Source organism: Corvus moneduloides, chromosome 9, assembly GCF_009650955.1.
Source record: "Corvus moneduloides isolate bCorMon1 chromosome 9, bCorMon1.pri, whole genome shotgun sequence".
NCBI lineage: Eukaryota > Metazoa > Chordata > Aves > Passeriformes > Corvidae > Corvus > Corvus moneduloides.
The window spans coordinates 13,199,896-13,221,205 of NC_045484.1; the positions used below are offsets into that span (position 1 = coordinate 13,199,896).

Consider the following 21,310-nt stretch of genomic DNA (forward strand, 5'->3'; position numbering starts at 1 on the left):
GCCCGCCGCCACTTACCGAGCCCCAGCACCGGGATGCTGTGGCCACTGGCGACTGGTACCACGGGGACACTACCCGCCCCTGGCCGGTCCGCCACCGCCATGGTCTCTCTGCGGCCCAAGACTACAACTCCCGGCGTCCCTTGCGTCCCAACGGCACCGCGGGCAGCCGGGAGTCGGGCGAGAGGAGCCGGGAAACGAGGAGCTGCGAGTCGGGAAACGGGCAGCTGGGAGCCGGGAAACGGGCAGCTGGGAGCCGGGAAACGGGCACCTGGGGGCCAGGCTGTCCCCCGGACCTGGGCCCGGGTCCCCGCCAGTGGTGGGGCGTGCGGCGCCCCGGCCGATCCCGCTTCCGTGTCCCTCCTGAGGCAGGTGGCGGCTCGGCCGCGCTCCCTGAGCATGCTGTACCTGGTGGGGCTGGGCCTGGGGGATGCCAAGGACATCACGGTGAAGGGGTTGGAGGCGGTGCGGCGGTGCCGCAGGGTGTACCTGGAGGCCTACACGTCCGTGCTCACCGTGGGCAAGGAAGCGCTGGTAGGTCTGGCCACAGGGCCCGAGGCCTCTCGTACCACGGAGCCAGGGGCGTGCTGGGGCTGGTGGGTCCGTGGGAGAAACTAGCGGTGCCCGTTCTCGGGAGACGTGACCTTCACTCTGTTTTATAGGAGAAATCTTGCTACCTTGCAAGAAGACTGCAGCAAAAATAAAATGTTCCTTCTTACAACTGTTGGCACTAGTTTTCATCTCAAAACCTACCAATGTGTGCAGGCCTTGAGATACTGGAGGACTTGGTTGGAAAAGTGTCTAATCTGTTTTAAAAAAAAAAAAATCCCAAAAGTCATACCAGAAAAATACATGGTTTGAAGCCCTGAACCTCTGTATCAGCCTGAGGTGTTACGGCGTGCCTGCTGGGAATAACAATTTTATTATCTCACATTTCCACGTTTCCACGTGGGCCAAGCTGCCTCACCGTCTTGGGATTCCCAGAAAGGCACAGTTCAGCCAGAGATGGGCTGTTGAACAACATGGAGATAAACTTTTCATTAGCAAACACACCTCATGGAAGACAACAGTAGTAAAAATGTGCAGATCATAACTCTGAGGGGTTCATAGCTAGTCACAGAAGGATACGGTGTAGTTCTGAAATAATACCAGAAAAATAGCATAGCTGCCCACAGACCAGAGGTCTTGCCTCTGAATAAGCTGATGCTATCTGGGTCTTGGGTGCTGTATGGCCATAATGTACCTGTATGCAGACCTGCATATACATAGAGCATGTGAGAGTTTTGGCTTGTAATCAGCATTACATGCTTTCCAGATACAAGGTAGGCTAGAATATTTGGGGCCATCTCTGGTTTATCTGCTGTATGAAGATATGCTCTGTGGTTTTATGTTTCTTTTCAGTACACTGAAGCAATCTAAATTGTAGTCAGTCTGTTCAAAACAAAATGTTCTTTTTTATGGATGGTTGATAGTTGGAAAACTGCTACATGGAAAGGATTACCTGGAGATTTTTACTTCTCAAAATGTGCATTTGCTATAAAAAAAAAATTAATGGATTCCTATCCATCCGAACATAGAACATTGAATAATAGAAAAATGCTGAATATTTTTGATGTGGTTATTTGGGGTTTTCTTGTTGTATATTTCTTATCGTTTTAAGTCTTTTGCAAACCTTGAAATCACAAAGATGAGATAACTGGGAAAAGAGATCAATAAAAACAAAGTAAAAGATATGGTCTTACCTGAAACCACCTAAGAGGGAACATAGGAATTAATGACCAAGGGTTTATCATACAGCCTGGTTTACATACAGGTGACAATGCTGAATAGTTTATTTACTAATCTGAAGGTCAATCTCTCCTAAGCACCATGAAAAGTTAGAGGAAAAGTCTCAAGAAGTAATGAGGAGATCTTTTCCTGCAGAGACTTCCTAGAAATCCTTCTGTGTTGATGGTATTGAAATCAGATCTTAAAATTCAAATGACATGACTCGCTTAGTTTATCTGGTTGGCCTAAAATGTATATTAAAATTTATTTGATGTTGACCATCCAAATTGGCCCAGAGTTTGGTGAAAGAACTGTTTGGACCCAGTGGCCTCCCAGTGAGTCTCCATTTTACTTCTTGCTAGGAGATTGCTTTTTCTATATTCTCTACTTAGCTTGCTTTGATTAGCATTGTGGAGCAGTCTCAAAGCATGCAAATAGATTCCCTTGGATGAAGCCAAACTGAAAGATGTGTTCCTGGGACTGCACCCCATCTGTTCTGGAGCATGCATTTGCTCACAGTGTGGGGCCAAAGCCAGCCTGGTGCAATGGTAGCCCACGGAAAGGGATGCATAGTTATGGAGTGCTTTGCTTTAGAGACCAGCTCCCATTGTGCTGATGTGCATCTGGGCTAAGGTACCTAATGAAAACCTGTGGGGTGTCAAAATTTGCTGCAGTTAGCTTAGCATCAATCTCAGCATTCTCCCAGGGTGACTGTCAGTCGTTCCAAATCACAGGTACAAGAGTTGCTTACACATTTATTTGGTCCCCTTTCCGTTGAATCTGTACAGGTTGCAGTCTGTTTCACGAGGAAAATAATATCCTGATTTTATAGAGTTAGGAAAACTTACCCAAAATGGGCAGGAACTCATGTTCAGGAACGGGAATGTAACCTGGTAACAGAGGTCCCATACCTATTACTCTAGCTATGGGGTGGATTTTTTAGTGAAAGCACTACTCCGCTTCTGTACAGGTGTGATAGTTCTCTTGTCAGTTCACTGTGTGGGCAAAGAAGGCACAGAAGTCAGAGGAAAACCTTTCTGGGCCATAACTGACTTGAATAGTTTTATCAATTTATTAATATTCATAATACCACACAAATTTGCTGACTACTACTTAGCACAAAAACACCTTTCTTGGTCTTCGCCCTACAAAAAGAACTTTAATCATGTAAAGAGCATATAAAATGCACGGTGACACATGACATGGCAGTATGATCAGAAAACGTGTTCTAGAACTAACTGAAGTTTCATTGCATGTGTGAAGTTGATTCTGGAAATAAAGGCCTTTAAAATGTACAAAGAGACATGATTACTAAGCTGCTGAAGAAAAATTAGGACATGATCAAATACATGTTCACCTGTATACATGGTAAAGTACTTCTTAAAAAGTTCTTAAAAAGAACTCAAGATGAAGGATTAATATGAAGTCATTCCTTAGATGTGGTTAGCTAAAATGTACTAAGGAAAAACTTGAGAGAGCAGGTTGTGGTGTAGCTAGTGTGGTATTTGTATCTGGTTGGGTGCCAGTATTGTAAGTAGCCTAAGAGCTGGGCTCAGGCTTTGAGAGGGGATACCTTACATAGAGCAGCAGGTTAAATTAACTCTACCTGGAGTCCACCCAGGTACCCTCAGTGTGCAGGTGTGATTGAGCTGCTTTAGGTGCAGCTCCTCAACTGACACAGAAGGCATGAAAAACCAAGTCAGTATCAGGATAAAGTGGTTCACCAATTTTTGTCAGCTCAGGAGCTGCCTTATGGGGAGCTCAGGTATTCTTGCAAGCAGAGGTGAGGTTCTCCAGGACATGGGGCAGACTGCTGGGAAGAATAATAAAGTTACCTATTCCACTGTCCACTGTCTGTATTCCTGAGAGAGCACACAGAGAGATAGAAAAGCGTTCCTAAGTGTCTTATTTTGATGGTTATTTTTAATTTCAATTTCTAGGAAGAGTTTTATGGAAAAGAGTTGATTTTGGCTGACCGAGAAATGGTGGAACAAGAAGCAGATAGCCTTTTAAAAGAAGCTGATGTTTGTGATGTCGCATTTCTTGTAGTTGGTGATCCTTTTGGGTAAGACAAAGCAACATTTTAATTATTGTTGTAGCTTGATCACTCTTTTTTCAATAGGAAGAAGCCAATTCTGTTACTGTAGTTCTTTTTGAGGAAACTGATTTTCAGACCAGAAACACTTCTTATGTCTGTATATTCCTTATGGTATTAAAAATATACATACAGTTTTCCACACTTTATCTTGCTTTGGAGTTTCTTTGCCCAGATGTTCATTATAGATAATGTGGACTCTGCATGATGTATGAATCTTTCCTTCAGCAGACATTTATAATTTCATTAGTTATCATTCTCTGTGCTAGCTTTTATAACAATGCTTTGCCTCATTATTTGTCTGCTAACAGAAGAAATTCTAGGTTATCACATAAATAAGAAATGTGGTTTTTGGGGGGAGTATTCTTTTAGTTGCTGTTTGTATTTATAAACTCCAGCTTTTATACTCAGTTGTTTTAGAATGAATACAGATTATTGGTTGTATGGTGCATCAGCTTTGATTTATGCTAGTTTTTAAAATCACTTATGTCATTATAAATGTCTTCTCATGTTGGTTTATTAGGACTTTTGTTTCCACTTTTTATTCCTGCTGGAAAGTACATTTGCTTTGGTCTTTTTCTATGACCAGAGGGATCTCCTTCTGTCTCTTTGGTCAGGCATCATCAATCTGTAATGTCAAGCCATGCAGAAAAGCTTTTCATCTTCAGCTGGTGATGCAAGATTTATACCACAGTATAAGGGGCACAAGAAAAATGAAATCTGAGCACCTTATTTGTGAGTGAAAAAATGGAGCTCATGAAAAAAAGGAGCAGTGTGCACATCTGTCAAAAGCAGATAATTTGTGTAAATACAGGTTAAAGGCAACTGGCAAGAGAATATTATATTAAACTAATTATGGGCAGATGACCCTGTATTTCAGAAATATTAATTATACTTGCAGTCCATGTTTACTTTAAGGATTCGTGCAGAGTGTAGAGCCATGTTACCTGTACCCTTGTGCTCTGATCCAGTGACTGATCTAAGTACACAAGATGAAAAAAACCTACATGGATTGAAATGTAGTTGCTACTTGTAAGCAGTATTCTGATCTGCCTCAGTTATCTTCAGTTTCAGTGTCAAATACTTTAGTTCTGGTCAACGTATTACATAATTTTTAGTTGTTAATTAAAATGTTAGCTATACAATATATTTCTAACATAAAAGTGAGCTGCCTTATAACAATTGCTTTGTGTCTCAGAAAAGTCAGTGTGTTTTACCATTGTTAGCAGACTGGTCTTTTGCCAGACACAAGACACTATGAATACGCATCTAAGTAGATAGGAAATTTTGCACGTACAGAATTCAGCATGCTATTCAAAGTAATCCTTCAGATTGAACACAAATTTTGCACACTCCATGGCCTTCTCTGGTGTAAAAAAAATTCATCTTTCTCACTAGAGATTTTAATGGAAATGGATCCTCATCACTAAGAACAGTTTATGTAAGAGCACAGAACCCCAGAAAGAGAATGGTAACCTAATGAAAGACTTAACCTCCTTCCCCTCATCTCCCCTTTTGCATCAAACCTGGACCAACTTACTGAACTTCTATGCAAATGACAAATAAGCTGTGGCATGGAAACCCATTTTTACAAAAAAAAACCCAAACCATAAAACCATCATCACAAATACCTTTTGATAACTGAAGCTTGAAGAGGAAGAAGAAATATTTTTGACAGAATGCTATTCCAGGGTGTTGTTGCACCCTTTTGAGCAATGTGTTCTGGCCAAGATGTGCATTAGCTGTCTCCTAATTCAGCTCTCAGATACTACAAAAGGGGTTTCATCACTTTAGAATAACTTGCATAGCTATCTGAGCTGCCTTCTAGGTGGCACAACTGGAGAGCTGAAAAAGCTCAGTTAAAAAACTACCCTTTTTTTGAATGAGTTGCTTCTCTCTATATGTTTATGTTCTTAGCTCTTAATACTGCAGCTAGAACTGCTCCTATGATCACATAGAGCCCTAAGAAGGTTATTAGGACAGAGTACTGTTTCTGTCCTAAGAGAGACCATAGGGGAGGAGGATAGAGGCCACTTGCAGGTGATCACAGACTTTCAAGTATATTTGTAGGTGAGCAGAGTACCTGGCAGCCACAGGAAATGCCAGGTGTTGGTGGTTAATGGTTAAAGCAATTAAGCAGGCTGTGCTCTGTCACCCTCACTGTTGTTCTCTGCAAGTTTTTATCTGTGTATGTGGTAACACCCATGGATGTGCTACAAGAACCTGACAACTTTAGTAGTACAGTGGAAAGCCCACCACTCCAGGCTGGTGTTAACATTCATGTTATTTCTACCCATAAAACTTAAAGTCTGTATCAGTGACAGAAAATACTACTATAGTTATGGGTGTACAGGGATGACTCCATGAAACTTTTCCTGGTATTAGCTGAGTGCTCATAAGGGCACTTCTGCTTTTAGGTACAGTCATTATAAACAAATCTACTGGGTGAAAAAAAATATTGGCTGGAGCAAATTTCAGTGAATAAAGCCAGCTGATCCCTAGGTCAGTATTAGCATAACCACAAAATCCTCCAGTGCTCCTTGTCCTTCGTATGTGCATGGACTAACACAAGGCTGTAAAACTAGTCTCCTCTTCTCTTAGAGCAGACATTTTTAATTCACCTTTGCTTCTGCAAGGCAGAAGCAATGTTTGTGTAGTAGCTAAATATTAGTTTAGATCACTTTACTGCCTTCTCCTCGGTCTGGGAGCCTGTTTGTATAAGCGTTTCAGATTTCCCAAATTCAAATTCCTGGGTTTTTTTCTTCCACTGAAATTGATTTCTTTTTTAAAATATTGATCCTTGCCAGCTGATGCCACATTTGTGTTCCAGTCTGAAGCACCTGATCTGCTGACTGGGTGCTGGTCAGACACAAGGCATCAAAATTATCAGGCTAAGATCAGGGGAATTCTGTTAGGGTAACTGAACAAGGCCAGGGTGAAAGCAATTTTCCTAGTTCATTGTTCTGATGGCCAAATGTTATTTCTTTTCTTCCTTCTTTGGAATGGCCACACAGAAGTGTGTGGTACATCTTGAGATTGAAATTGATAAGGTCATTGATCAGGTTTGATAAATTTAGGCAAGGGGCAGGTGCATTTTTATATTTCACAAACATATAAGCATACATACAAGCAAGATAGGTAAACAATGTTGCAGTTTAAATATTTGCTCAATCTATATGTATTTACCATTTTAGAAAGGCTCTAATCTCAACTGCTTACCTGCAAACCCAGTAATTCTTGCAGCAGTCAATCACTGCAAGCCTTAGACCTAGAACCAAACTTAGCTCTGTTTGAAACTTAAACTAGAATATTCTTAACTCTTTCAGAATGAACTTGATCACTCAGATTTAGGTATTGTTAATTTGAGTAATCTGCATTAAATATTATTAATGTTGATTCAGTCTAAGGGTGTTTATTCTATGTAAACATGCAGTTTCCCTCTGTCTGTTCAGAGTTCTTGTCTGAGCGTGGGGCTTTCTTGGCACACATTGGTGCTGGTGGGAGAGGGCCTGGCTGTGCAGCCAGTAACAAAATCCTGGAGTTTTGTGTAAGTGAGTGCCAAATAGAGTCGACATTTACAGTTCAACACATGTTCAACAGATACTGCAGAAGACAAAGCATAAATGGAACTTTCCTTTTCAAGTACTTGCCAAGGCTGCTCTATGAAGTAACAGTTGTAATAGTGTTACAGTTTTAATGATGCCAGGAAGCTGCAAAGAGCTGTACCATACTGAGGATGCCTGGCATTCCAGCGGGGGAAGATGACATATGGAAGCCTTATTGGAGTTTTTACTTTCCTGTAACAATTAGGATATTGTTGCCATCTTCCCACCTCGGCATTGCCCTTGTTTTGAAGGGTTTCATTTTACTTTCAAAACAAACTGTAGTGCTAGTAACACTTGGTAACATCACGTTTTCAGTGTTTAATTCCTTCCTTTCCTTACCACAGGGCCACGACACACAGTGATTTAGTGCTACGTGCAGTAAAATTGGGGATTCCTTACAAGGTCATTCATAATGCTTCAATAATGAATGCAGTGGGCTGCTGTGGTTTGCAGGTAATATTTTTGTATATGAATATATGTTATTTCACAACTGCTAAGCTTAGAATTGGTGAGCTCTTCTGCTGTGGCAGTGCATGTTGCAATCTCAACTTTGAAGATCTGTACCAACTGTACACTTAATGTTAGAATTTTTTAACACTTCCTTTTAGCATGCTACATGTCAGCAAAAGCCCCTTTTGATGAGCTCATATGAAAATGAATAGTAACACTTCTGTTCTTCTCTGCTTTCTAACTTCCCTCTGCCCCAGGAGCCTTTGGTATTTAAAGTTATTTTACAGGTAAAGCTTTGTTCATGTTGGCTTCCTTCTACTACTGATGGTAGTATTAGGTATCAGGTAATACCTGATAAATTTACTCTTAAATAAGGTTGTTACCCTGTAGAGAAATATGCTGATCTTGTCATAAGAGAAATACATGCACAAGCCTGCACATATGTCCAACTCAGATCATAACTAATTCCAAAGTCTTGAATATGGCGCACGCTTTAAGTTTGATCTGTCTCCACTTTCTGCCCATCTGATGAGGAGGGACTTGCCTAGCCAAGGACTAGTAAAACAAATGACAGTTTTTGTGTATCCTGAATGGCTAAAGTAGAAAAAGTCTAGTGTTCCCCAAGAAAATACTTCTTTTTACACATGTATGGGTCCATTATTACTTTTCCTGCATGAAAGATATTGTGGCAGTGTATAAATCATAACTAATCACATATAAGTTAGATGAAGCTTCCCCCTCTTGTTTTCATTCATCACTTTAACATAGAACCTGGCCTCTCAAGGTTCAGAATAGCTCCCTGTGTACGGGAACCACTAAACCAGGTTCCCACTTTACAAAAGCCAAAAGCAAGCACAGGAATGTAAATGTCCTACAGACAAGTTGAGGGTTTGAACAATAACTTTCCGTCACTGAAGGAGGAATTCCTTCCTAGCCATACAAAAAAGAACACAATTTATTTTAATTTCAGTAAACACCTGATACCTTCAAATTTGCACTGACAAACTCCAATACTCTAAACTCCATTCAAATAATAATGCTGACCAACAGCAGAAAATCTGTTGCAATGAGTTTGGGTATTATCTTTGGTTTTGATTTGAAATCTGAGTGCCCTGTCTGACCTGGCTCAGTGCAGTGACACCTGTCCCATTAGTTAATGCTAAAGGGAATGCTAGACAGCAGTCACATTCTTTATAATTCTTCTTGTGAGCATTTTCTTAGTGATACCTGCCTATTGCTGCAAGACTTGGGCAAAATTATCTTTTAGGAAGGAAACAGGCTTCTTGGTGCCTAAAATCTACATGTACAGCAGACAGATGGCAGCTGTCGCATGACTGCACTTACTAGGGTGGGTAAAACAAGAGTTGGGGCTGGGGCTCACCCTTCCCCTTTTGGCTGGATGGTGGTGCAAAATTTGCTCCTGCTGTCAGGCTGTTGATAAGTAGTTTCTACTACTTGCTCTCTTTTTTTACTGTTCTTTTACATTCATTAGTAAGGAAGATGCAAGGCCCAAAGAGTTTTCTAAGTTTTCTGAAAGTTTGCTTCCCTCACAATTCAGCCAGGCATAGGAAGGAGGAGTATAGAGCTTTTAGGTAAATTGAAAAAAAAGACCAGAAACCTAACATGGGTATATTATAAACAGTCTGTAAAGTCTTTCACATATGCAGAGTTTTGGAGATTAGATTGCTATTTCCTTATCCCATGCTGAAGGGAGCAGACCATAAAGGAAATGTGATGTTATTCACTCTGGCATTAGTCCCCTTTTCCATTCTGGCTTGGGAGGGGCTCCCTTCTCATAAATCAACATTCCTGTTGTCGTATAAGGCATTTTAGGAAATAGTGATTGTATTACCAGACAGAATATAACCAGTTGTATGTTTCACTCTTGATTGCTCCTTACTGGCATAAACAGCAAGTGAGGTTTTATCTTACAAAAAAGCAGCCTTTGATTAGTTAGAGTTGTGCTGGAAGTTAATAGTTTCTTTCAAAAGCCTTTACTTTCATGGCTGTCTGCTGCCATCAATTTAGTTTTGGAGTTATTGTGTCTCAAATTGCAAAGTTCCTGTCAAGTACAGGAGGGATTCCTCTTTTGCTTCACCACAGAAAAGGGTTTGCCTTTTTTCTTGTTTTAATGTGATTGTGATACAAACCTTCTCTCTTTCTTAGTAGAGAAAAACAGGAAACACCTTTATATGCCGTTTAGAGAGCCATGTGCGTAGTGAGCTGTAACTGCTGATTAGGCTGTCAGTGAAATGCAGCTACAGCACAGTCTGGTCACAAAAGAATGTCTCTGGTCATCCGAGCAATGTTTCTGTGCAGCCAACAACCTTTGGGTACTTGCGCAATTTTCCTTTACGATGATTTAATGAAGTCAATAGAGCATCAGTAATGGTTCGTTACCTTCATTCCATAGCTGTAGTTCTTGCCAAATAATAAAGAGGGGTGCTATTTTCAAATACTTTTTTTTAACTGTCTTTCCCATTTAACAGAATTAGTGCAGCTTTTTTTGAATATTGAAGAAAAGAGTGGGGTTTTAATTTTGAAAATTAAACTTCTTGAACTTCTTGGAAGCGCTCACATTGATAAATTGTGCTGGGATAGTATAACTTAGCAAAGTGGTAGTCTGACTGTGCATAATGCTCTGTGATTTGCTGTGCCTTCCTCTTTTACACTGTTTTTGCTGTGCTTTACCGTGCCAGATTTCTTTTTCCATGGCTGAAGCTATTTTCCCTTAAAACAAATGAATATGGTTATGGGAGATAAACCAGGAAAAGTGCTTCTATGTTAGTGCTTCTTAGCATGTTCTCTGCAGGTTCACCTCCCTTCTCTGGAGTCTGCCATGTGGGTGTGTTTGTCACTCTGACTCCTGTTGCAGTGGGGAATAACCACCAGTGAGGACAGTCAGGCACTTTGGTATCTGCACACACTGCCAGGGAAGCACAGACTTTACCTGTGCCCACACTCAGTTTTTCAGAATAGTGCTGATTGCTACGGCTTTTAGCCCTAGAATAAAGAGGCAGGAAACTGAGGATCTCTAATTTGCATCTTTCTCATTCCTATCTAATCTGCATGACATCTGGGTTAGTTTGGGAAGATCAGTGGCCAGAGTGGTGCTTTCAAGACAGAATTCTCTCTGACCCAGTGCTGGTAATGTGTCCTTGAGGTAGAACTACTGGTGGTCAAACACATCAGGAATATTCTACATTGTGCTGACCTGTGATGCACATGAAGGAATGATGCCACTTGAAATGGCTTGAGGTAATGGCATTAACATAAAGAAAGAGGATTGAGAACTGAAGTGCAAAGCTGGAGGCAAGTCACAGGGTGGGAGAAAGGACTAAAATGAGACACTCATTTCTGAGTGGTGTTGTTCATTTTGAAAGCATTGGCTTTATATTTTGGTTGGGTAGCTAGGAAAAAAACATGTTATAGCAAAGAGCTGCCTTTCTTTTGAGATGTACCCACTTTCCACCTGAATAGCTTCAGAACAAACATCTGCATGTGCCCTTGTGTCTTTCAGTGACGCATCTTGGGTTTTTTGTTTGCAGTCCAGTTAATTCTTGAAGACAATTACAGTTATAAAATAGAAAATAGCCTTTTTGCTACCAGCTGATCACTTAAACATAAAAGCCATGCTTACTGTGTTATTTTTGAGTTTTTACTGAACAGGTGAGTACATTTCCAGTGTCAAGTTGAAAAATATTACTTAAAGATGAGGAAGCTGAAGGATGCTATCATTAATCACTGTGCTCGTAGTCAAATAGAAACCCTGTAGTAGCTGCAGGAGTGGAGCCTCTGCGTCCCACCCTCTCTGTGTGCCTTAATCTTCAAAACCACTCTTTGCTCTAACAGGAGGTACTTTACACAAAATGACTGACTGTTGAACTGTCTTCTGTCGCTAGTTGGTTTTTTTCAGTTACTACCAGCTTCTGAGCCTTTAAGAAATTGGCATTTGTTTCTCAAGCCAATTAAAGGTTAAATCAGTGCTAGTCACGCTACTTCGCGGGTCACAATTGCTGTCCAACTTAGTGCCATTTGTCACCAGCAAACATGACCCAAAAACATCTATTTAATCAGGTTTGGTTTTTTTTTCTTTTAGATATCTTCATTTCATATTGGTAACTGAAGTCACCAGGGTAGGAAGGGAACATTGCTTGATATTGGTGGAAAGAATCTTAGAAGGTTATTAAAGATAAGGTGACATTACCTTGGGGGAGAATCCTCTCCTATTCAAACTTGCTTGTGGATTTTCACAGTATTTTGAGAGCTGAATTTTGTTCTGCTTGTGGAGTGGCTATTTCCTAAGCAGATCCAAGAGGCAGCCATGGAAAAATGTGCTTGTCCCTTCAACTGATTTTATGTGATTTGTCTCAGCTGCCTTCTGAAGACTGCAGTTATGTGGAGTGGGTTTCCCTCAGCAAAATGGCCAAATGTATTTTTTTCACAGTTCCTTTCTCTCTGGCATGTACTATGGAGATGGGAAGTTTTTGGGACAGCTAGGGCGATTTCTTGGCTTGCAGTACAAAAAGGAGTGAAAGCCACATATATGTGAATGGTTAAACATTTCAGTTTCATGTGAAGGTTCTCATGAGAGGCATTTGAAGTTGCTAAAGGTCTGTGGTACTAAATAAGGTAGTGTAAAGGGCAAGAGCTAGGCTTGTGATTGTTTCATATGACCAATTCCAAGCAAAAACAGACTGAGTGATTCTTGCTACCTCTTTGTTGGCAATTGCACTACTTCTTAAGCTGCTATCAAGCAACAATATGTAATACAAAGAACAGTAGGAGCCCTTTAATCTGATGTATATGGTCTGGAGGGTTGTTAACAGGTTAGGGAGAATAAAGGGAAAAACCTGACTCCTTAGGGTCCTTATCTTTGAGCATGAACATTGCATAGCATCATGTCAGAACCCCTATGACAAAGATAAAGAAAATATGTCTTAGCTTTTTTGGGTATGTTCATTGGGATCTATCAGGAAGTAACCTGGGATAATGCAAGGTGCTCTGCAGTCTCCAAATCCATTGAGGGAGACTCTTAGGAGAAAAAGCCTCTTAGTTCCTACCAGTGAGTTGTGATTAGGCTGTGAAGAGTCTGAATTTGCATAATTCACCTGTCCTTTGAGAACTATCTGCAGTGTAACCTGTGAGCAGCTCAACACAGAACATAGCTCGGTAGCATTTCAGCCCTCCAGGGTTTTCAGGTATTTGGTTGTGTATGGTGGCAGGACTGAAGAATGCAGTGACTCCTTTTTTTTACTTTCTTCCCCAGACATGTGACCAGTTCTGAAGTGGTTTGAAATGTTAGGAAAGTAGGTAGGTTCATAAGTGAAAAATTGCTGTGTCATTATTGCAGCTGATACAGCAATAATTCTGGGAAAGATGCTGTAAAAATAGATGTCTGTGTTTTGAAATGTTTACTTCTTGGTTTCTCTGCAGCTGTTGGCCAACTGACCTTTAATATTATTTTGCATCTTCTCTCCTGCTTGCTTTAGTACTTTTTAGAGGGGATGGTGGATCTTCCTTTTTTAATTTCCCTATTTAGTCTCAGCTTGTTCCATCTTTTATGCCTAAATTTTTGTGGTGATTGACCACACCACTGTTTCAAGTTGATCAGGACAGTTTCAGGTATCTGATATCATTCAGACTGGTCTTTAACAAAGTAGCTCAGCAGTTTCATTGAAATTCCCCTTGCATTCAGATTTTCCAAGGTGAGATCATGGTACAGCACTTTTTCTCTCACAGTTCATTCTGGCCTCTCAATTTGCAATCAACTCTGCTTATATAAACAAGAAGTAAAATAAGAAATAGCATTAATAGAAGGGTTAAAATACTAACAGAAAACAAGCACCAGAAGTTGTCATTCTTTCATATCGTGTATAAATAAAATAGGAAGTTATATCTTGTTCTGAGGTGATGTAACTGTGAGTTGAAGAACTGCTTTCTGCAGTATGAGGCAGAAAACTCTAGCAGCAGGGCATTGCCTCAGAGTAGAGAATTCTGGCTTCCTTTGCTGACCTGAGCTATTGCATTGCAAAATTTAAGTGCACAAAGTTTTGCTTAAGCCAGTCACTACTTGGAGGGAGGGTGGGGAGAAAGGGATATTTCCAAAGACTGAGGTCTTTCAAAATGACCTTTTGAAACCTTTCTGTGAAGTTTTTGAGCATTGAGGAGAAGGTAAGAAGTTTGGTTTCCAAGCTGAAAACACGAAATATCTGTCCAACCATTTCATTGCGCACCTTTGAAATTCTGGCAGTTTTGTGCCTGAGCAGAATGTAGGCACTGTAACAAATCTGCTCATCAGTGCACGTGTGGTGCCTGAGATGTTTGGGCTTGTACAGAACATACATTGCCCACTCCTAAACCCCAGGTGCTTCATGGAGAGTGCAGCACACAGAATTTGGCTGTGAAATTTAATTTGCTGTTGCCTCTCTTTAGAGCTGTGCCAGCCACTGTACAGCCTGATCCTGTCACTGCAAATACACACAGCTCATCATCTTACTAAACTTGGGAACAGTCTAAAAGCATGGCAGTAATCCTTAGTTGTGTTGTAACACTCCTTGGTTAACAAACGTGTCAGACAGTTTTATTTCAGTGACAAGCATGATTCCTGGAATTTTGGGACCCTCTGCAGCCTTTTATGGTTGGTGGAAAGAATGCTTTTTAATTTCAGTGGGTTTTGTCTTTAGTGGACCTGCTGTCTTCTGTAACTCCTGAATCCTTAGGATAATAGTGGAATTTTAGACATTTCCTGCTTTCTTTGCAGCAAGGCTTTTCTTGAAAGTCAGATACTTCATGCAGAAGTTCAAGAGGTAGAAACTAGAACACAGCAGAGAAAACTTAATTAGGAACAAATTGAATTCTGCATGAGGTACAAGGAGAGCATTTAAAGTGTAAGTTCTGATACAGTCATGTGTTCCTTCTTTAATGCAGGCTTGCCCTGGTGAAGAGCAGTTCCTATGTTTGATTAAATGTCACATGTCTGCAGAGATCAAATACTGGATGAGAAAGAAATATTGGTTTGTGTCTGTAGAAGTGTTTGTAAGGTAATTGGTTATAAGTATTCAAGCACAATAAAGGTATCTACTTACTGCTTCAGTTCCTCAGCATTCAGATTGATGGTGTACCAGGGACTTTCCAAAGTAGTATTCTGCCCTCTGTAATTTAAAGTAAAAATATGTGTGCATTAATGCTAGGAAATCTGTTCTTCACAAGTTTAGTTAGTAGAGGGGCATAAACTGCAAAGACATTTCTAGGAGGTTGATAAAATGTGCCCCAGTCTATCTTAATTGGCTACTTCTGTGCTTTCCAGGTGCTGAGAAAACAGGTGTATTTTTTTGAAACTGTAAGGTTTTCTGTGATATCAATACTTCATGAAGGTGTTCTGAAGGTATTTCTACTGAATAGACAGGCGATTTCCAACAAAAATGTTTTACTCTTTTTGACATCCAGGCTTCAGTATTAATGCAAAACCCAGTAAACCAAGGACAGATTAGTGAATCTGACTGGCAGGGCTTGTACAAAAAAGGATAGCTTGCTTAACTTCTTGTTGGCAAAGAGGATGGAGAATCTTTGTAATGAATAATGGAAAAGAGAACGATAACAATCAGAACAAGCACTGTAGGGTATCAAGTTTAATGTCCAACTCATTCTTAACATGTGGCAGAGTGGCTTAGAAGTTCTGATTCCCAACAAAATACCTCTCAGATAGTAACACTTTGCCCATTTCTGCACATCCTTTTTTTTCCTAAAGGACGGAGGTGAAAGTTTCTCTTCCTTGGGTTATCAAAATGCCAAAGGGACAAGGTAAGATTTAAGGTTAATTGAGGCCACTTTCTGTTCTGAACAAGGACTGCTGCTTTTGGGAAGTGGCTGCAGGGATTTCAGGTGGCTGATGGGAAGCACTTAGGTTGGCACCAGACATTGCAGCACTCGGGGAAGACTGCAGGAATACTATCAGCGAGATTAAAGGTATCTTGCTCCCAGATGCTCTAACAATGAAGGGGAGAAGGAGAAACTTTTTGTACTAATAGTTTTTTTACAGATTTGGTACAAAATGGGAAAGAGTTCTAGGCAGCCACATGGAAAATGGGCAAAGCACAGTTTGACTTTTCTTTCATTTTCTAGAACACAGCATTGAAAGAGCTAACAAGTTACATCAGGAGCAATTTATTTTGTTCAACCTGTATTTACTTTACTGGAAGAACCTTTAGGTTGTGAAATGTACACAGCATGTTCTTGTCCTTGTTCTAGAATGAAATACTTAAAAGAGGAAATGTTTTCAGCTACATTCCAGGAATCTTTGAATAAGTTTTATCAGCATGAATGGTTAAAATTTGAGCTTTTGGTCCCTTGAAAACAAACATGTTTCTGTTTTGATTCAAGTTCTGCTCTACCAGCATAAAGGAGTTAAAACCACAGCCTAATGCCACAGTAACATACGTATGTATAGGAGAATCCCCACATGGCACAGGGCTGCCAGAGCTGCTTCTACACAGGGTCCTCTGCCAAAGGACACAAAGTGCCTTTGTCTCCTATTGTGGGCTTGGCAAAGCAGTTTTTCCTTGCAGGATTACAGAGCAGCTGGGAAGGGTAGTCCATGTAGGTGTTGTTTCTGTGGTGAGCTTGAGCAGATAGGATATCGGCAAGCCGTAAAATCCATCTGGGATGGCCCCATTCCAGAGCTGAATAGACCAAAATTGATGCATGGTTTTCCCCTATTGCAGGGCAAAAACTGCTTCCAAGCCAAATACTGCTTTAAGTTACATATGACTTTCACTTTTGCATCACCAGAGATGATTGGCAAGACTATTGCTTCAAATGTCTTAACCAAGATTAGGGACTTAGAGCAATGAACATATTAAGACTGAGAATAGAGTCAGTGAGTATGCTTGACATAGAATCTGCTAGCAGTATTCTGCTAGCAATATTCTTACCATATGTACATAAACCATGTTGTACCTCTCAGCTTCCTGCACAATCTGTCTTCAGATCTTCATATCCACTGTCTCCTTAACTGTAACTTCTTTTGCCTGCTAGAGCTTCCATCTGCAGCAAAATGCCATTTTAATATAAACACTACTGTATCAGTAGAATCAAAACATTGAATTATGGCACTATTCGAAGCTGTCTAGCCTTAATCAAAGTAAGAAATAACAAATAATAATTTTGGTGCTAATCTTACAAAGTTTTTGCCTTTAAAAGGCATTACTTCAGAATGAAGTAATGATAGAAAGTATATTGAAAGTTACTTATGCATTGGAAAGGTGACTGCAGCGATAGGTAAAAACTTTACAGGTAGTTCATGACTTGGTCTTTAACATTATTGCATGCTCTTATTTTTTGTTATTGCACATGTATGTTACTGCATTTGCTCTGTTTTACAGTTGTACAATTTTGGAGAGATGGTTTCTATAGTGTTCTGGACAGATACATGGAAGCCAGAAAGCTTCTTTGACAAGATTGAGAAGAACAGGCAGAATGGAATGCACACCCTGTGCTTACTCGGTGAGCAGCAGCCACTCCTCCTGCATTTTAGTCTATGTGTTGAGTGTTTACCCAACTGTCTAGATCACCAGATAAGCAAATGTGACATTAAAAAGATGAGTGGTGATAAACTTTTGAATTCAAAGTGACTTCATGGATGTAGAAGCAATTTGGTAAACTGGACACTTAAAATCTTGGGGGTTTGCATGTTAAACCCCTTTCATCTGAGTCACTTTGGTTTAGAAGTTGATTATGTAACAAGGAATACTTATTCAAGGTTTAAAATGTATCCAGCTTTCAGTATGATAATTTGGGGGGGAGGGCATTTGAGTACAGGTAACGTTTGAATTCCTCTTGGAGAGATTATGGTCAATTTATTTCATAAAATTGCAGCTGTGCAGAGTCTTACCTACCTGACCTCTTCTCTATTTCAAATCCTTTTTTTTCCCATAACAGAAGTTTGTTCTAAATTTTCATTGGGACAGGAAAGAAGTGCTAATGAAAGTCAGATTCCTGCATGACAGTGATGTAATCACTGTCGAGCAGTCAGACTGTATTACCTTTTGTGACATAATGTGCTCATGGTTTAAGAGTAGTCCCAATGCACTGGTGTGCTCAAATGTGCTGGTATTTAACTGTCTTATGGTAAATATGCTTATCTGTATATTTACTAGGATTTTTATTTGGCTGTGTTGCTCTGAAATCTGTGAAATTTGCCCTATCTTTGGATAAAATCACGTGCATAAAGTCACAGGATTTTGAAATTAACTAACACATGAAACAGTACAGTGTGATCCATATTCTAATAGCTAAATATAGTAATAATTTTAATAACAGCTAAAATGTTGTTAAAGCTTTACCTACATAGAAAACTAAGTGGGGAACTTGTAGGGAACCTGTGTTCTAATGTGTTTTGTTCTACAGATATTAAAGTGAAGGAGCAGTCTCTGGAGAATCTCATGAAGTGAGTCACCATTTTGAAAATTCATAGAAACACACAGTGCACTTAAGGTTTTTTTTTGTACAAGGAACAACGGTTCTTTGCCCATAGTCTAATACTGAACTTACCTGCCTTCTCCTCTTGTGCTTTTCAGTGGCCTTTTGATTCTTAGGAGTGAAACTCTTTTGTTCGTTGCAATAGGGCCTGGCTTTATTTAAAGTAACTGAATGGAGTTGCAGCAGAACATGATCTTTTATATAACTGTCCCTGTGAGAAGCACTAAGTCAGAATGGGGTAGACTTTCCTCTTGGTGAATGAAGTGTTATTTCTCTACTGTTCTGTGCCTCCTGAAACAGATTAATATCTGAGAGTGTTATAAATTTATTCTTCTGTACACTGGGTAGCAACAGTGCAAAGTACATAATATGTAACACCCTTCTTAAAGAGTTAAATAAGCAATATATGCTCTTATGTTTGTTTAACTGTATTCAAAAAGCTTTTGCCACATTTTAGTCATCTCTGCAATCTGTATGTTTTGACAGTAGTGAATATAAATGGCTCCTTTATACACATGCTGTAACTGGTCTAAATTGACATTTGTGAAGTCTCACAGTATCATTGAGGTTTGTTTATTCTGTAGTTTCAAAATAAAATGTTTGACTAAATCCACAGTTGGCAAAGAAAGCAGCATTTCATTTAAGAATACATTTCTAGTCTGTAATCATCTGTCTACAGGGCATTTAACAGAAAAACAGTTGCATGCCCTTGAATTTAAGTCTAATGCATCCTTCCAGAGTAGCTGCAAAACCTGCACATTGCTTCTAGCAGCTGAATTTGTTTTTAGGATCTAAATGATCTACCAGCTGGAGCCCAGCTGTATCACAGGTGTGATGAGAGCACAACAGATTACTGTACTCTTTAAAAATCCACTCTTGTCTAAAAGGCCCAGCCTGAGAGCCTGTGCCTGTTTAAGTTCAACCTGCTGGTCTAGAGGTCTCTTGACATAAGCTGTAAGATTGCTGGGGATAACAAAATGAGTTATATGTGAAATTTCTCTGCTTTTCCTTCCCTGCAGAGGAAGAAAGATTTATGAGCCACCACGCTACATGAGTGTAAATCAAGCTGCAGAACAGCTTCTTGCCATTATTCAAAACAGGAGGCTCCAAGGAGAAAAACCAGGTATGACTGCAGTGCTTCTGTCTGCTACCACCCCTCTCCAGTCACACCTATTGATGAGCTGCTGAACTCCGCTCCCTTCCTCTGACTCTCCAAATTCTGTTTGCAGTGGATTTGGGCTGCCTTAAATCTTAGTCATGAGATGGATTTGGCCAAGTTTCAACAGCATAGTTCAGTGAGCATCGATGAAGGTGTGCTGGTGGCTCCTGGAGGTTTAGTCGAAGCCTTAGTCTGGAAACCCTGGACTATCCACATTTAACTGTGAGCTCTTTGGTCCATTAGAATTGCAGGAGGCAGAAGGACTCTGAGCATTTTAGATCAGTCAAGCTTCAACAAAATCTCTGCTATATTTTACTCACACTCTATTCTACATGAACACCAGCCTGAAGCTAGGTTAACCTAAAGATGCAGAACTGTGATTTTTACCTTGAATTCTTAACACTAGTCAAGAGCAAACTGTGAAATGTTTATTGAGACCAAGGGTAAAATCACAGCAGCTAATAAAGATGACGCAGTTGTATCACAGAAATTTAACAGAAATTGTTTTAGGTCTACTCATTTAAAATGTTTATTCCTTCAATACTATTAAAATGAAAATCCCTTAATTTTATCCTTTACGTAGAATGAATCAGAAGCAGCAGTTTCCTCAAAGTGAACAGAATTCCTGAATGAATTCTTCCTTATCAACATCCTTAAGCTTTATTTTCTCTGAAGAGCAAGCTTCTTTCTAGACCACTCCAATAATTTAATAATTGGAGGTTTAAGAAAGCAGTTAAGGTTTAAGCATTTTGAGTACTTTTTTCCATATGGTAGGACCATTAGTCAATAAATTAAACATTTAATCTTCTTTCTTACAGAAATAACTGAAAACACAATTTGTGTTGGCCTTGCTCGTGTGGGTGCTCCAGATGAGAAGATTGCTTCAGGCACACTACAGCAGATGTCCACTGTGGAACTGGGTGCTCCACTACATTCGTTAATTGTTACAGGCACTATGCATCCTCTGGAATTGGAAATGCTTAAACTTTTCTCTGTTGATAGTTCCAGTTTTGAAAATAATGCATGTCAAAAGACTACTTAAATAAAAATGAGGCATTTACATTTTTATTCCATATTTAATTGCATAAACAGCATAAAGTTATTGCTGTGACTATTTAAGACTTGTCTAACTGCAGTTAGACTCTGTTGCTTCAGAAGACAAGACTGCAGGAAGATGGACCTGCTTCTACCCGAGGCTGCAAACTGCACCTGCTGGTATCAGCTTCTACCATGCAGACACCTCCAGAAACTTTTAAATCTTTGATTCAGGTCATTGACATCCACATCAGTCTTGGGCTGCTGATTAGGGTAAGAAGAGTACCAGGTATCTGTGTGGCAGCACTTGCTGTAGTGCATTAACCAAACTTACTGCATACACTGTAATAAGTGCATTAGATGTTAAATTTCGCTTTTCAATTTTCCAGGAACTTAGGAGTTCTCTTACCAATACAAAACATTAGTGTGCAAAACCTTTTAGGTCTGTGTCCATGTTTGCCTTGGGAGAGTAAATACAGACAGGTGAGAATGCTTTAAACCAAAGAAAACCAAGAACTTTCCTGTTGGACAGCTGGTGAAACAGGGTGAGAAGCTGCACAGAATTTCTTATTTCAGAAGACTCCAACATAAAATAGAACTGGATTTCTGCTAGCATTTATGAAGGGCTGGACTCAACTGCAGCAACCACAATTAACCTCCAGCCAAGTCTCAGCAAACAGACTACAAGAATTCTCTTTAAATCAGCTAGTAGATGATGATGGT

General features: G+C 40.0%; 1 protein-coding gene across 1 annotated transcript; it reads left to right on the top strand.

Annotated features, from left to right (window-relative positions):
• The first annotated feature begins 5 nt into the window (after positions 1–5).
• On the top strand, positions 6–20,627 carry DPH5 (diphthamide biosynthesis 5). The gene is made up of 7 exons (XM_032118713.1): positions 6–531; positions 3,705–3,829; positions 7,809–7,917; positions 17,298–17,418; positions 18,322–18,361; positions 19,413–19,516; positions 20,371–20,627. The coding sequence occupies exons 1-7, from the start codon at positions 34–36 to the stop codon at positions 20,592–20,594; spliced, it is 1,221 nt and encodes a 406-aa protein (XP_031974604.1). The 5' UTR covers positions 6–33; the 3' UTR covers positions 20,595–20,627.
• Positions 20,628–21,310: the final 683 nt, after the last annotated feature.